The sequence below is a fragment of the Erinaceus europaeus genome, chromosome 11, assembly GCF_950295315.1.
Source record: "Erinaceus europaeus chromosome 11, mEriEur2.1, whole genome shotgun sequence".
Lineage (NCBI taxonomy): Eukaryota > Metazoa > Chordata > Mammalia > Eulipotyphla > Erinaceidae > Erinaceus > Erinaceus europaeus.
The window spans coordinates 80,190,189-80,202,818 of record NC_080172.1 but is presented as its reverse complement, the minus strand read 5'-3'; the positions used below and the strand labels follow the sequence as shown (position 1 = coordinate 80,202,818).

Genomic DNA, 12,630 nt, shown 5'->3' with positions numbered 1-12,630 from the left:
GTAGTCCTGCTTTCAGGTATATATTTTGCAGTAGTTTATGGATACGTGTGCACATAAGCTCTCTCTCACAGAAACTGGTGTATATCTAGGTTATGGGACTTTGTTAGAAAGTGAACTACCTGAGATGAAATTAGAGTGTACTATTAAAGGAAAGGTCTCACCCGAGTAATGAAGCTGAAGGGTTGTCATTCCACACATGAAGTCTCTGGATACATTCTGAGGTGAAGCATGTTGAGGTAGCAATCGTTGCTTTGGTTAGGTTGTGATCGGCAGATGCAATGTTATTTGGTTTGGATTGGGAGATGCATACGGGAAAGTGGGCCCTATCCAAGGGTTCCAGGACTGGGGGAAGTAGGGGCTCTATAGTGAAGATGTGAGGTTCCTGCTGTCTTAGGGTTCAAAAAGACACTCAATAGTTAATATTATCATCACATTATTTGTTAATTGGGTTAACTTTGAAAAGTCCCTTTGTTATGGTTTGCTGGACAGTACCCAGTATCTTGTATATAGCTGTGCTATTGGAAGCTTCTAATCTACTTGGTCTAGGCTTTTGAGAGAGTCCGCATATCAAATACATAGCCTATATATTAAAAAGATTCAGTTTGTCTTTTGAGAAACTTTGAGACATACAATTGATTTCCCCCTCATATTAATTAGCTACTGATTTATATGTCTACATTTTGCTAGGAGTGTACATAAACACCATTCCCACCACCAAAGGACTGTGACCCATCCCTCCCGCCCACTCCCACCCCCCACTGGCCCAGGAAGCTACATGCCTACCCCTCACCACTGGGTTTTTACTTTGGTGCCCTACTTACAATTTGATCAGGTCCTGCTTTTAGTTTCCCTTTCAGATCTTCTTAGTCAGCTTCTGTTGATGAGTGGGATCATCCCATACTCATCTTTATCTTTCTGACTTAGTTCACTTAACATAATTCCTTCTAGCTCTGTCCAAGATGGGTCAGAGAAGGTGGGTTCATTGTTCTTGATAGCTGCATAGTATTCCATTGTGTATATATATATATACCATTGTGTATATATATATACCACAGCTTTCTCAGCCACTCATCTGTTGTTGGGCACCTGGGTTGCTTCCAGGTTTTAGCTATTATGAATTGTGCTGCTATGAACATAGGAGTACACACCTCTTTTTGGTTGGGTGTTATGGAGTCCTTGGGGTATAACCCCAGGAGAGGAATTATTGGGTCATATGGAAGGTCCATGTCTAGCCTTCTGAGAGTTTTCCAGACTGCTCTCCACAGAGGCTGTACCAATTTACATTCCCACCAGCAATGTAAAAGGGTTCCTCTGTCCCCACATCCTCTCCAGCATTTGTTGCTGCTGTCCTTTTTGATGTATGCCATTCTTACAGGAGTGAGGTGGTATCTTAGTGTTGTCTTGATTTGCATTTCTCTGATAATCAGTGACCTAGAGCAGTTTTTCATATGTTTGTTAGCCTTTTGGATCTCCTCTGTGGTGAATGTTTTGCTCATTTCCTCTGCCCATTTTTGGATGGGGTCATTTGCTTTTTTGCGGCTAAGTTTGCTGAGCTCTTTATATATTTTGGTGATTAGTTTCTTGTCTGATGTCTGGCATGTGAAGATCTTCTCCCATTCTGTGAGGGGTCTCTCTGTTTGTTTAATAGTTTCTTTGGATGTGCAGAAGCTTTTCAATTTGATGTAGTCCCATTGGTTTGTTTCTGCTTTGGTCTTCCTTGCAATTGGGTTTGATTCATCAAAGATGTCCTTGAGGTGTATGTGGGAAAGTGTTTTACCAATGTTTTCCTCTAAGTATTTGATTGTTTCTGGTCTGACATATAGGTCTTTGATCCATTTGGAGTTGATTTTTGTTTCTGGTGAGATAAAGTGGTTCAGTTTCATTCTTCTGCATGTTTCAACCCAGTTTTCCCAGCACCATTTATTGAAGAGAGCCTCCTTTTTCTATTTAATACTTTGGGCCCCCTTATCAAAGATTAGATGCCCATAGGTGTTGGGATTTACTTCTGGGCTTTCAATTCTGTTCCACTGGTCTGTATGCCTATTTTTGTTCCAGTACCATGCTGTTTTGATGATGATGGCTTTATAATATAGTTTAAAGTCTGGGAGTGTGATGCCTCCATTTCTGTTTCTTTTCCTTAAGATGGTTTTGGCAATTCTAGGTGTTTTTAGGTTCCAGATAAATGATTGTAGCGTTTGTTCTATTCTCTTAAAGAAGCCTGGTGGAACTTTGATGGGTATTGCATTAAATTTGTATATGGCTCTGGGGAGAATATTCATTTTGATGATATTTATTCTTCCAATCCATGAGCATGGGATATCTTTCCATTTCTTGGTATCAGTTTCTATCTCCTTGAGTAGCGACTCATAGTTTTCAGTATACAAGTCTTTCACTTCTTTGGTCAACTTTATTCCTAGGTATTTGATTGATTTTGCTGAAGCAGTAAATGGGAGTGATTTCTGGATGTCTTCTTCTTCAGATTTAGTGTTTGCATAAAGAAATGCCACTGATTTTTGTACATTGATTTTGTAGCCTGATACCTTGCTATATTGCCTAACAACTTCCAGTAATTTTCTACTGGATTCTTTAGGTCTTTCTATGTATACTATCATATCATCTGCAAATAGTGAGAGCTTGACTTCTTCCCTTCCAATCTGTATCCCTTTGATTTCTTTCTCTTGCCTGATTGCTATGGCAAGAACTTCCAATACTATGTTGAAGAGTAACGGTGACAGTGGACAGCCCTGTGTAGTCCCCGATCTGAGGGGGAATGCTTTCAGCTTCTGTCCATTGAGTATGATGTTGGCTGTAGGTTTGCTATATATAGACTCCACTATCTTGAGGAATTTCCCATCTATTCCCATTTTTCGTAGAGTTTTGAGCATGAATGGGTGTTGGATTTTGTCAAAGGCTTTCTCTGCATCTATTGAGATAATCATGTGGTTTTTGGCTTTGCTTTTATTGATGTGATGAATGACATTGATTGATTTACGGATGTTGAACCAGCCTTGCATTCCTGGGATGAATCCCTCTTGGTCATGATGAACAATCTTTTTGATGTGTTGCTGTATCCGGTTGGCCAAGATCTTGTTTAATATTTTGGCATCTATGTTCATCAGAGATATTGGTCTGTAGTTTTCCTTTTTTGTTCTGTCCCTATCAGCTTTTGGTATCAGGGTGATGTTGGCTTCATAAAAGGTGGAAGGGAGTATTCCTGTTTCTTCAATCTTATGGAATTGAATTTAATAATTAAATTAAATCAAGTAATAAAAGATAGGCAAGGACATTACATAATGATTAGAGGATCAAGCAGCCAAGAAGACTTAACAGTTATTAACATCTATGCACCCAACGAGGGACTATCTAAATACATTAAGCATCTACTGAAAGAATTTCAAAAATACATCAATAGTAATACAATAATAGTGGGAGATTTCAATACCCCACTCTCACACTTAGACAGATCAACAAAGCAGAGAACCAATAAAGATACAAGAGAATTGAATGAAGAGATTGACAGACTAGACCTCTTGGACATTTTCAGACTCCTCCACCCCAAAAAACTGGAATACACCTTCTTTTCAAATCCACATAACACATACTCAAGGATAGACCACATGTTAGGCCACAAAGACAGCATCAATAAATTCAAGAGCATTGAAATCATCCCAAGTATCTTCTCAGACCACAGTGGAGTAAAACTAACTTTTAACAACAAACGGAAAATTATTAAAAGACATAGAATTTGGAAACTAAACAACATGCTCCTTAAGAACCACTGGGTCAGAGACTCACTCAAACAGGAAATTCAGATGTTCCTGGAAACTAATGAAAATGAAGACACAACCTATCAAAATATTTGGGACACAGCGAAAGCAGTATTGAAATGTACTTTTATGTTTGGTGAAATTTAGTGGTTCAGTTTCATTCTTCTGCACATTTCATCCCAATTTTTCCAATATGATTTATTGAAGAGACTCTCCATTCCCCATTTAATAGTCTGGTCACTTTTGTCAAAGATAAAATGTCCACATGTATGGGGACTTACTTCTGGGCTCTTAATTTTATCCCACTAGTCAGTGTGTCTATTTATGGTTCAGTACCAAGCATTTTTTATTATAATGACACTTTAATACAATTTGAGATCTGGGAGTGTGATGCCTCCAGTTCTGTTATTTCTTCTCAAATTGTTTTGGTAATTCTAATTATTTTCTGGCTCTAGATGAACATTTGTAGTTTTTGTTCTATTCTCGTAAAAAAAAAAAATTGGGTGGGATCTTGATGGTAATTTCATTAAATTTGTGAATGGCTCACAGAAGTCTCACAAACACCAGGCTATATTTCTACTCAAAGAGTTTAACAAATCCCGTCACTACCCGTCATCTAATCACATTTTCTTGACCCTTTCTTTTTTAATTTTGTTTTTAAATTTTTTAAATATTTTATGTATTTATTATTTAATAGAGACAAAGAGAAATAGAGATGGGATGAGGAGATGGAGATAGAGAGGGAGAGAGACACATACCTGCAGCCCTGCTTCACCACTCCTGATCCTTTTCCCTGGCAGGTGGGGATCAAGGGCTTGAACCTGGGTCCTAGAGCACTATAATGTGTACAATTAACCAGGTGTGCCACTGCCAGGTCTCCACTCTGTTATTTTTAGTAGAAGAGAATTTATTTCCCCCTTTTTTAGTTTAAAGTTGTTTTTGTTTTGTTTTACGAGTGCAATTCCAGAGTTTGCTTGCAGGTAGAGGACATACCTTTCAATGCTCGCAGCACAAGTTTCAATCACTGCGCTTAATTAGAAGTGCTATGACTATGACATAGGAGGAAGCTATGTAGCTGCAGTGCCTTTCTTTCTTTCTCTCTGAATTAAAAAGCAACCTCGAGGGGCGCATGCCTGAGGCCCTGACTCCTCAAACAAAGGAACAATTGCAATGATTATTTTTGGTGCTTAGAAGCTTTTCATGTTTTATCTTCTCAGTTTCTCTTATTTTAGGATTTTTCTTTTATTAAAATGGTATTTATTATTTAAATAAAAATCACATCATCATCAAAGATTTGTATTCACTTAAGTGTTCTCCTGAATAATCTTATGGTTTTTAATTCATTTACTAAATTTCTATGAAATGTAGAAAATATCTGAGATTTCTTTTTGTTATTGTTCCTTTGTTTTAAGATACAGAGTGAAAGTATAAAAGAGAACATAGCACCAGAGATTCTTCCAGTGTAGTAGGGCCAGGTTCAAACTTGGTTCGTGCACATAACAAAGCAGTGTATAATCTTTCTTTTTTTATTATTATTGCCTTTTGTTGCCCTTGTTTTATTGTTGTTGTTGTTGGACAGGACAGAGAGAAATGGAGAGAGGAGGGGAAGACAGAGGGGTAGAGAAAGATAGACACCTGCAGACCTGCTTCACCGCTTGTGAAGTGACTCCCCTGTAGGTGGGGAGCCAGGGGCTCGAACCAGGATCCTTACTCTGGTCCTTGTGCTTTGTGCCACATGCGCTTAACCCTCTGCACTATCACCCAACTCCCAACAGCATATAATCTTACTGGCCTAGTAGCTGGGATTTTATGCTAATATACATTTTCTTCTTTGAAGATGTATATATTTTTTTCTTAGAATGATCTGTAATTTTCAGGAATTATGTATATATCTATACCTATATTTTCTTTTATTTTCCATGATGATTTTTTTATGGTTAACACTTTCATGGACTTTAAACATTTTATGGATTGAAGAAAGACTATAGTGTGCTTTTTCGCCTTACCATATCTTTTTGTGTATATGTATATATCCATGGTTTTCTGTATGTATATGGGTACATGGATATGTGATTTATAATGGTTGCTTAGTTACATGTTAAAGCTATATACTCTGAGGACCATTACATTATGTCATTACGTTCTTTAATGTTGATTTACTTATAGTCTTTTTTTTCCAATTGTTATCTTAACTATTATAGTTTTCTACTACTTTTAATACCTATAGGAAATTTCCCTCCTCCTACTAATCATATTTTATAAATATTTATTCCTTAGGCTTACCAGAACCCAATAAAGACAAGATCTTCAAAGGCCTGACACAAGACCAAGGATTTTACACATCCAAGGACTTTTTGCCACTTGTAGCCAAAAGCAGTAAAGCAGGTAATGCAATCTTCTATTCCTAATGTTAAATGTTCTTAATGTCTCATATGTTTGAGTTAATCTCTAGTCTAAAATCAGTAGCATCTTTATACCCCAAATTGATCTTTTAATATTAACAGTATATGTGAGAAACATCTGTGTATGCTTCTATATAAGGATCATAGGTCTTACTTTAAAGTAAGAGAGTTTTAAACAAACATTTGGGAAATGTTCCCAAAGAAATAGTAGAAACTTCAGTTTGGAAATAGTTTGTTGTATTCTTTAAAACTGGAGAAACTATTACCATCTTTTATGATTTATATCTAGAAGGCAGAAATACCTAGCCTCTTCTAAAAGCATAGTGTATATATTAAAATAAAATACCTTGATACAGATATATGCTTTAGTAAATATCTTTATATAACATAATTTTATTCACTTCAGTAACAGTAAACTAAATCTCTTTTCATTTAACTGGACTAGAGTCATTGTTAGTAATAAAAGTCTGCAGTATATTCTCAAACTTTTTTATCTACATTCTTTTAACTCATATATTTAGAGAAGTTTGAGTTTCAGCAACACCACCATCTAATTGATGTGAAAAAAGTACATATTTTTTCAAACATTTGAAAAGACAAGAAGCCATGTCTGACAGATTATTCTGCAGACATTTACTGTAAATATGCATACCATCTCCATTTCTTTCCTTCTATGAGAATGGGATGCTCATGTGCCTGCAACTGTTTGTTGTTTTTTTGTTTGTTTCCGTTTTTTGCCTTCAGCGTTATTGCTGCGGCTCGGTGCCTACACTACCAATCCACTGCTCCTGGTGGCCATTTTTGTTGTTGTTGTTGTTGGATAAGACAGAGAGAAATTGAGAGAGAAGGGGAGAGAAAGATAGTCACCTGCAGACCTGCCAGGCCCAGAACCTGGATCCTTGTGCCAGTCCCTGTGCTTCATACTATGTGCGGCTTAAGCTGGAGTGTTACCGCCTGGCCCTCACCTGCAACAGTTTTTAATAGCACCAGATATGTATATATGCATGTGTATCTATCTCTATATTTTACATATATTTGAGTATTATGTAGGCTGACTATGTAATCCAAATGTACTCTTTTAAGCAAAATAACCATACTTTCTGAGATTATAGGCCTATGCTATATATACATGGTGCCATTTCAGAAATTACAGTAATTTGCCTTATCCTCAACTTTGTTTAATCTGGTAATACAGTGCTGCTAAACAGAGAGAACACCTTTATTTTATATTTTTACAAGGATCTTCATATCAAAATTTCATAATGATGCTCTTTAGAAATCAACACTTAGAAAATCTTATTCTTTTATTCTTCAGTTTTCAAAGTAAAGAAAAGCAGTAAAAAGTTTTATTTTATCTCTTTCAGGAATTTAGCTCTCAAACTCTTTCAGTTATATAAAAAAAGTACTAATTTAGCATGCTGATTTTAAGCGTCTAATTTTAATGTGTAGCAGCATTACATGATGGGGATTTTATATATAAAACCTATTTTGATGAAATTATCTGACTTCCCAGTGCAGATTGTAAAGGTCAATGATTTGTTTTCTTCTTAACAAACAAATTTAGTGACAGAAAGTTAAAATTACATATCAATTGAACAAAGAGAGTTCTTAATTGATTGATGTTCTGACCTAAACTCTTTAAAGATTGTTGTAGCTATCCTTCTAGAAGCAAAAAAAAAAAAAAAAAAAGATGAAGAAGAACTTAAAGGTACTGACTATGAAATTACATATATGAGCATATTTTTAAAATGGGAATAAAACTGTCTTTCAATGAAGCAGAATAATTTGATAGTGACACTCCATCCTCGAAAACTGCAAGATGCAATTTTACACTGCTTTGAGTACAAGTATCTTTTGAGCTGTCATGCAGAAATGGTTTCTCTACTTGAAAATGGGGTTTTCCTTTCATCATTCAGGAATGTGTGCCTGTCACTCTCCATTGCCATCGATACGGGGAGCCGTGATTGTACTTGGAGCTGGAGACACAGCTTTTGACTGTGCAACATCCGCTTTACGTTGTGGAGCCTGCCGCGTGTTTGTCGTCTTCAGAAAAGGCTTTGTTAATATAAGAGCTGTCCCTGAGGAGGTAAAATGACACCACCAGAAAATACAGAATTGCTATGCAACAGATTTTAGAAGAAATTATTTATATGCTATTTCCTAGTAAAATCATTAAAATGTTCCTAAAATTGTAAAATGTAAATTTAAACATTTCTAGGCTACTGTCCCGCCCAATTCAGGTTCCAGTATAAGAAAATTAATTTCAGTACAGCAGTGCTAAATTAGGAATGCGCTAAATCTTCCATGTCCTGAACAAGTATTATTCACAAAATATTTGAATAATAGAAGTATGTGTTAATTAGAGTTATACAGAATTTTCCTTAAGTCTGTTTATAAGCTATATTCAAAGATAAATAACTTGACCCTACTTATAATAAGTTCATTCTCGTGTAAAGCCAATAGAAGATAATTTACCACTTTCAAAAAAGATATTGTAACATAAATCCCATTTAGAATGAATAATTATCACATTAAAATGACAGATTTAAACTCATTGTATATTTGCAGGTGACTAATTTTGATTGAGGCATCAACTACATATATCACAGGACTCTCAAATTTTAATGCTTCTAGAAAGAGATAATGCCCAGGAAGGATATCAGTTCTGAGTACAAGAACCAAATGTATTTGCAGAAAGATAAATTACTCATTTTTTTTTCATATCAGTTTCAGAGGGTTGATTTGCTTTACAATACCTGAACATATTCATAGCCTCTATAATATGCAAGAATTATTACTTTTGTCAACAGGTGATTTATCATATTTAGATTAAATGTATTGCAGATTAATCACACTAGAATACCAGAGTCACCACAGCTTCAAATAGATTTCAAATGTCAACTTTATTCTCTGGATTATTCTCCAATCAGTTTGTCCTTGCAGACTCGCTGACTCCTCCAAAATAGTGGTTATGGTCTAACGATCATGGCATTTACTTTTTTTTTTTTTTTTTGGAGTATGGATTTGGGCAGCAATTAGTATAAGTTATTCATGTTAAAAATAGCAAAACAATATAAAAAATCTGCAGCCACACTAGAGTTAAGTTGCATGCATAAGAGAAGACAGGAGCTAATGTTATTCATTTTTGCATCTTCAAGTATAGTATAGAATCTCAGCAATGAATATGTACTTGAAAGATATGTTCAGAACTAAATGGTTTTTCTTTTAATCTTTTTTCTTTGTTGTTGTTGTTGTTCAATGTCAGAGCAGCTTTCATTACAAAAGGCTGAACCTTGAGAATGGGAGGGAAGATGGCCCTGAATGACAGTGCCAATTTATTTTACTTTGTATTATCATCCTCTTCTTTCACCAGGGGTAACTAGAAATGTGTGATGGTTACATTTTCTGCGTTAAATAGAATACACACACACACACATGAAACTAAGCAATTACTTGTAAATATTAAGGTAGATGTTGTATGTTTATGCAGATATATTATAGAATATCCATTGTGTTCCAAGCATTGTTCTAAGTGTTGTAAATGTAGCAGTGTACAAATCAGATATAAATTTTTGTTCTCAGGGAAATTATACCTAGTGAGAGAAAATGATCAATAACCAAACAAATAAATAAAAGAGGAAGGGGCAATACTTTCCCAATTTAACAGTGTTATAAGATAAGGTATTATGTAAGCCATTCAGATTAAGTTCCTTTGGCAAAAATTCACAATTTGAGAATAAGAAGTAACATCTGAATGTGCATAGATTTTAGGAGAGCGCAGATTATAATTTTTTAGGATTGGGAACTTTCAGCATTTGTATAGGCTCCAGTGCTAATCCCTCATGACTATAACTTGGCTTTATGTATTAAAAAAGGCCCATTATGTGGTAGTGTTAAACATGTGAAACACTATTTAATGTAAAAAGTCAGGAGGAGATTCAATATCATGTATAGGGTTTTATGTGTTTGTTTTATTTGCAGAACTTTTGTCTCATACATGTAGAATTTCTTGGTATCCTGGTCACCATTTTCTTTCATATATATCCATATATATAATATATATGTAATATATATATATATATATATATATATACACACACACACATATATAGAGAGGGGGGGGAGAGGGAGAGGGAGAGAGATGATATCGCCACTTTCTGCCCATGTCCCCAGGGCACGTACATGATGCAATGGTTTAAACTTGTCACACGTGACAAGATATACCCTATCTGGTGAACTATCTTTCTGACTTTAAGATACAGGTTTTGAAAGTATATATTCTTATGCAAATTTTTAATCAATATGAAAAATTTAACGTTTAGTCCCATTTCTTAGTTGTTTTTGTTTCTGGTTTTTCCTTTTTTAAATTTTATGTATTTATTTATTATTGCATAGAGACAGAGAGAAATTGAGAGGTGAGGAGGAGAGAGATAGACAGACTTGCAGCCCTGCTTTACCACTTGTGAAACTTTTCCCCTGCAGGTGGGGATCAGGAGCTTAAACCCAGGTCCTTGCACACTGTAATGTGTGTGCTTAGCCAGGTGCTTAACCACTGCCTGCCCCCCTCTTGTTTCTCCCATGCTTACTGATATGAATACAGGTGAATTGCCTTAGTTCCTGGTTTCTATAAAGTCAGTGAAGATGAAAAGTCAGAAGCATGTGGCTTTTTTTTTTTTTCTGAAATGTGTGCATTATTTAATGGGTTTGGAGTCTGGGATAAAAATCAGGGGAAAACTTTATGTGGGGAAGCTTTGTGGTTTAACATATCAGAGTGTAATTGTACAAAATTGCAGGTTAATTCATAGATGGATTTTTAAGGGAAAGAAATACATCCCCCCCATTAGTGACAAATATGAATTATTGCAAAGCATTTACCTTGAAATTATTTAAGACAAAGGATGTTTTTTTGTTTAGTAATAAAGAATAATAGATTTAGGGGTCAGGGCAATGACACACCAGTTTAAGCATTCATTGTAAGTGACCAGTAGTGGTGGACAAAGGGATCCGTTAGTGGTCTAGGACCATTATAGTTGTGTCAGAGTCCAAGGATAACCTAACTAGGGCCTCATATGATGAGGTGGTGTGCTGTTGATCAAAATAACCATTATTAAGTGGGTCAGTCTCTTGCCCTTATCCAACTTTTGTAGTCCGCTCTTTATATGATGACCATAGACTTTCTCCCAGTTGTTTAAACATTGAGTGTCATATGTTGAACTCAACCAGAATTAGGTTTTTGGAGTTTGTCTTTTTTGGGCCTTTCTACTAGGTTGCCCAGCTAATTTGATCTAAATCCAAAATATTAGAGAATTTTTAGCTATTAGTAAGCACTTTAATTTTGACTTATATAATTCCCTCTTGCGTGACACAAGTACACCTGTACTCAGTAACCTAAACCATAGCCTATATCTGGTTTCTGTTACTTAGTTAAATGATGTGGATGTAGGTAGTCCCATGTGTTAGGAAAGATGTCACCAGATTTGAAGAGTTGTGAGGTTGACTTCTCAGGCTCAGTATCTCTGGCTACAGTCTACAGTCAGAATTCAATAGCAGCCTGATGTGGGGTGGCGGCACCAGTAGTGATTTGGTTGAAGGCAACAGAGTTGATATGGTGGTGAGGAATCATAGAGAAGAAATATCAAGAAGTATAGGCATAATCCTAGAGGTACTAGGACAAAGAGAAATGAAAGTCTTAAAGAGCATGCAAGGGGTTTCTTATAGTCTTAGAAAGAGTTTAGAATGTTAATAATTAATTTTATTATAACCAGGTTAGTTGGGGGTTTTGTTTTCTATAATAATCCAGTGGTTAATATCTATATTAATTTACTTGACTTCACTATGCTTTGTACCCTTTTAGTGGTAGCTTAGCCTCTTTGTATTTTAGATACTTACAGGGCCAAATGTGACAACCATTTCTTTCGTGGAGAGATTTTCAAAATTTATTGTGCGTCAAAATCACCTGGAGGATTCGTTAAACACCTTGCTGGACCTTTACCCAAAGTTTCTGACTCAGTAGATCAGGGCCTGAAAACTTGTATTTTTTTTTTTCCTGACAGTGCTGAGGCTGCTTATCCACTGCTCAACTATCTCATCAATATACTCTACAGCTGCCTAATTAGAGCCATAAGCAGTGCGCTGTGGGGGCACTTTCCATCTTAGTTAAGAAAGCTTTAAAGCTACAGGATATAGGTTTGATGAAATGAAAATATGGAGACATCATCAGAATGTTGATGTAATTCTGATTCCAAATGTCTTTCCGTTTCCCTTGTGGCCTCACACACATGCTAAGTAGGATGCTTCTGACGAACTAACACTTCTCAACTGTGGGTCCTTAGGGAAACCAGCCAATCACTCAGCACTATCCTCTAAGAAGATGAGGGAAAATCTGTTAATAATTCCCTCCAGTACTTTCTGCAAGCTTAAATAGGTGAGATTAAATTTCACAAGAAAACAGAATCCCCCAA

General features: G+C 35.9%; 1 protein-coding gene across 1 annotated transcript in view; it reads left to right on the top strand.

Annotated features, from left to right (window-relative positions):
* DPYD (dihydropyrimidine dehydrogenase) overlaps positions 1–12,630 on the top strand; it is a 944,675-nt gene that overhangs the window by 355,681 nt on the left and 576,364 nt on the right. The window contains exons 9-10 of the mRNA XM_016189943.2: positions 6,045–6,152; positions 8,086–8,255. Coding sequence (XP_016045429.1) covers positions 6,045–6,152; positions 8,086–8,255 — 278 coding nt within the window. The remainder of the gene's footprint in view (positions 1–6,044; positions 6,153–8,085; positions 8,256–12,630) is intronic.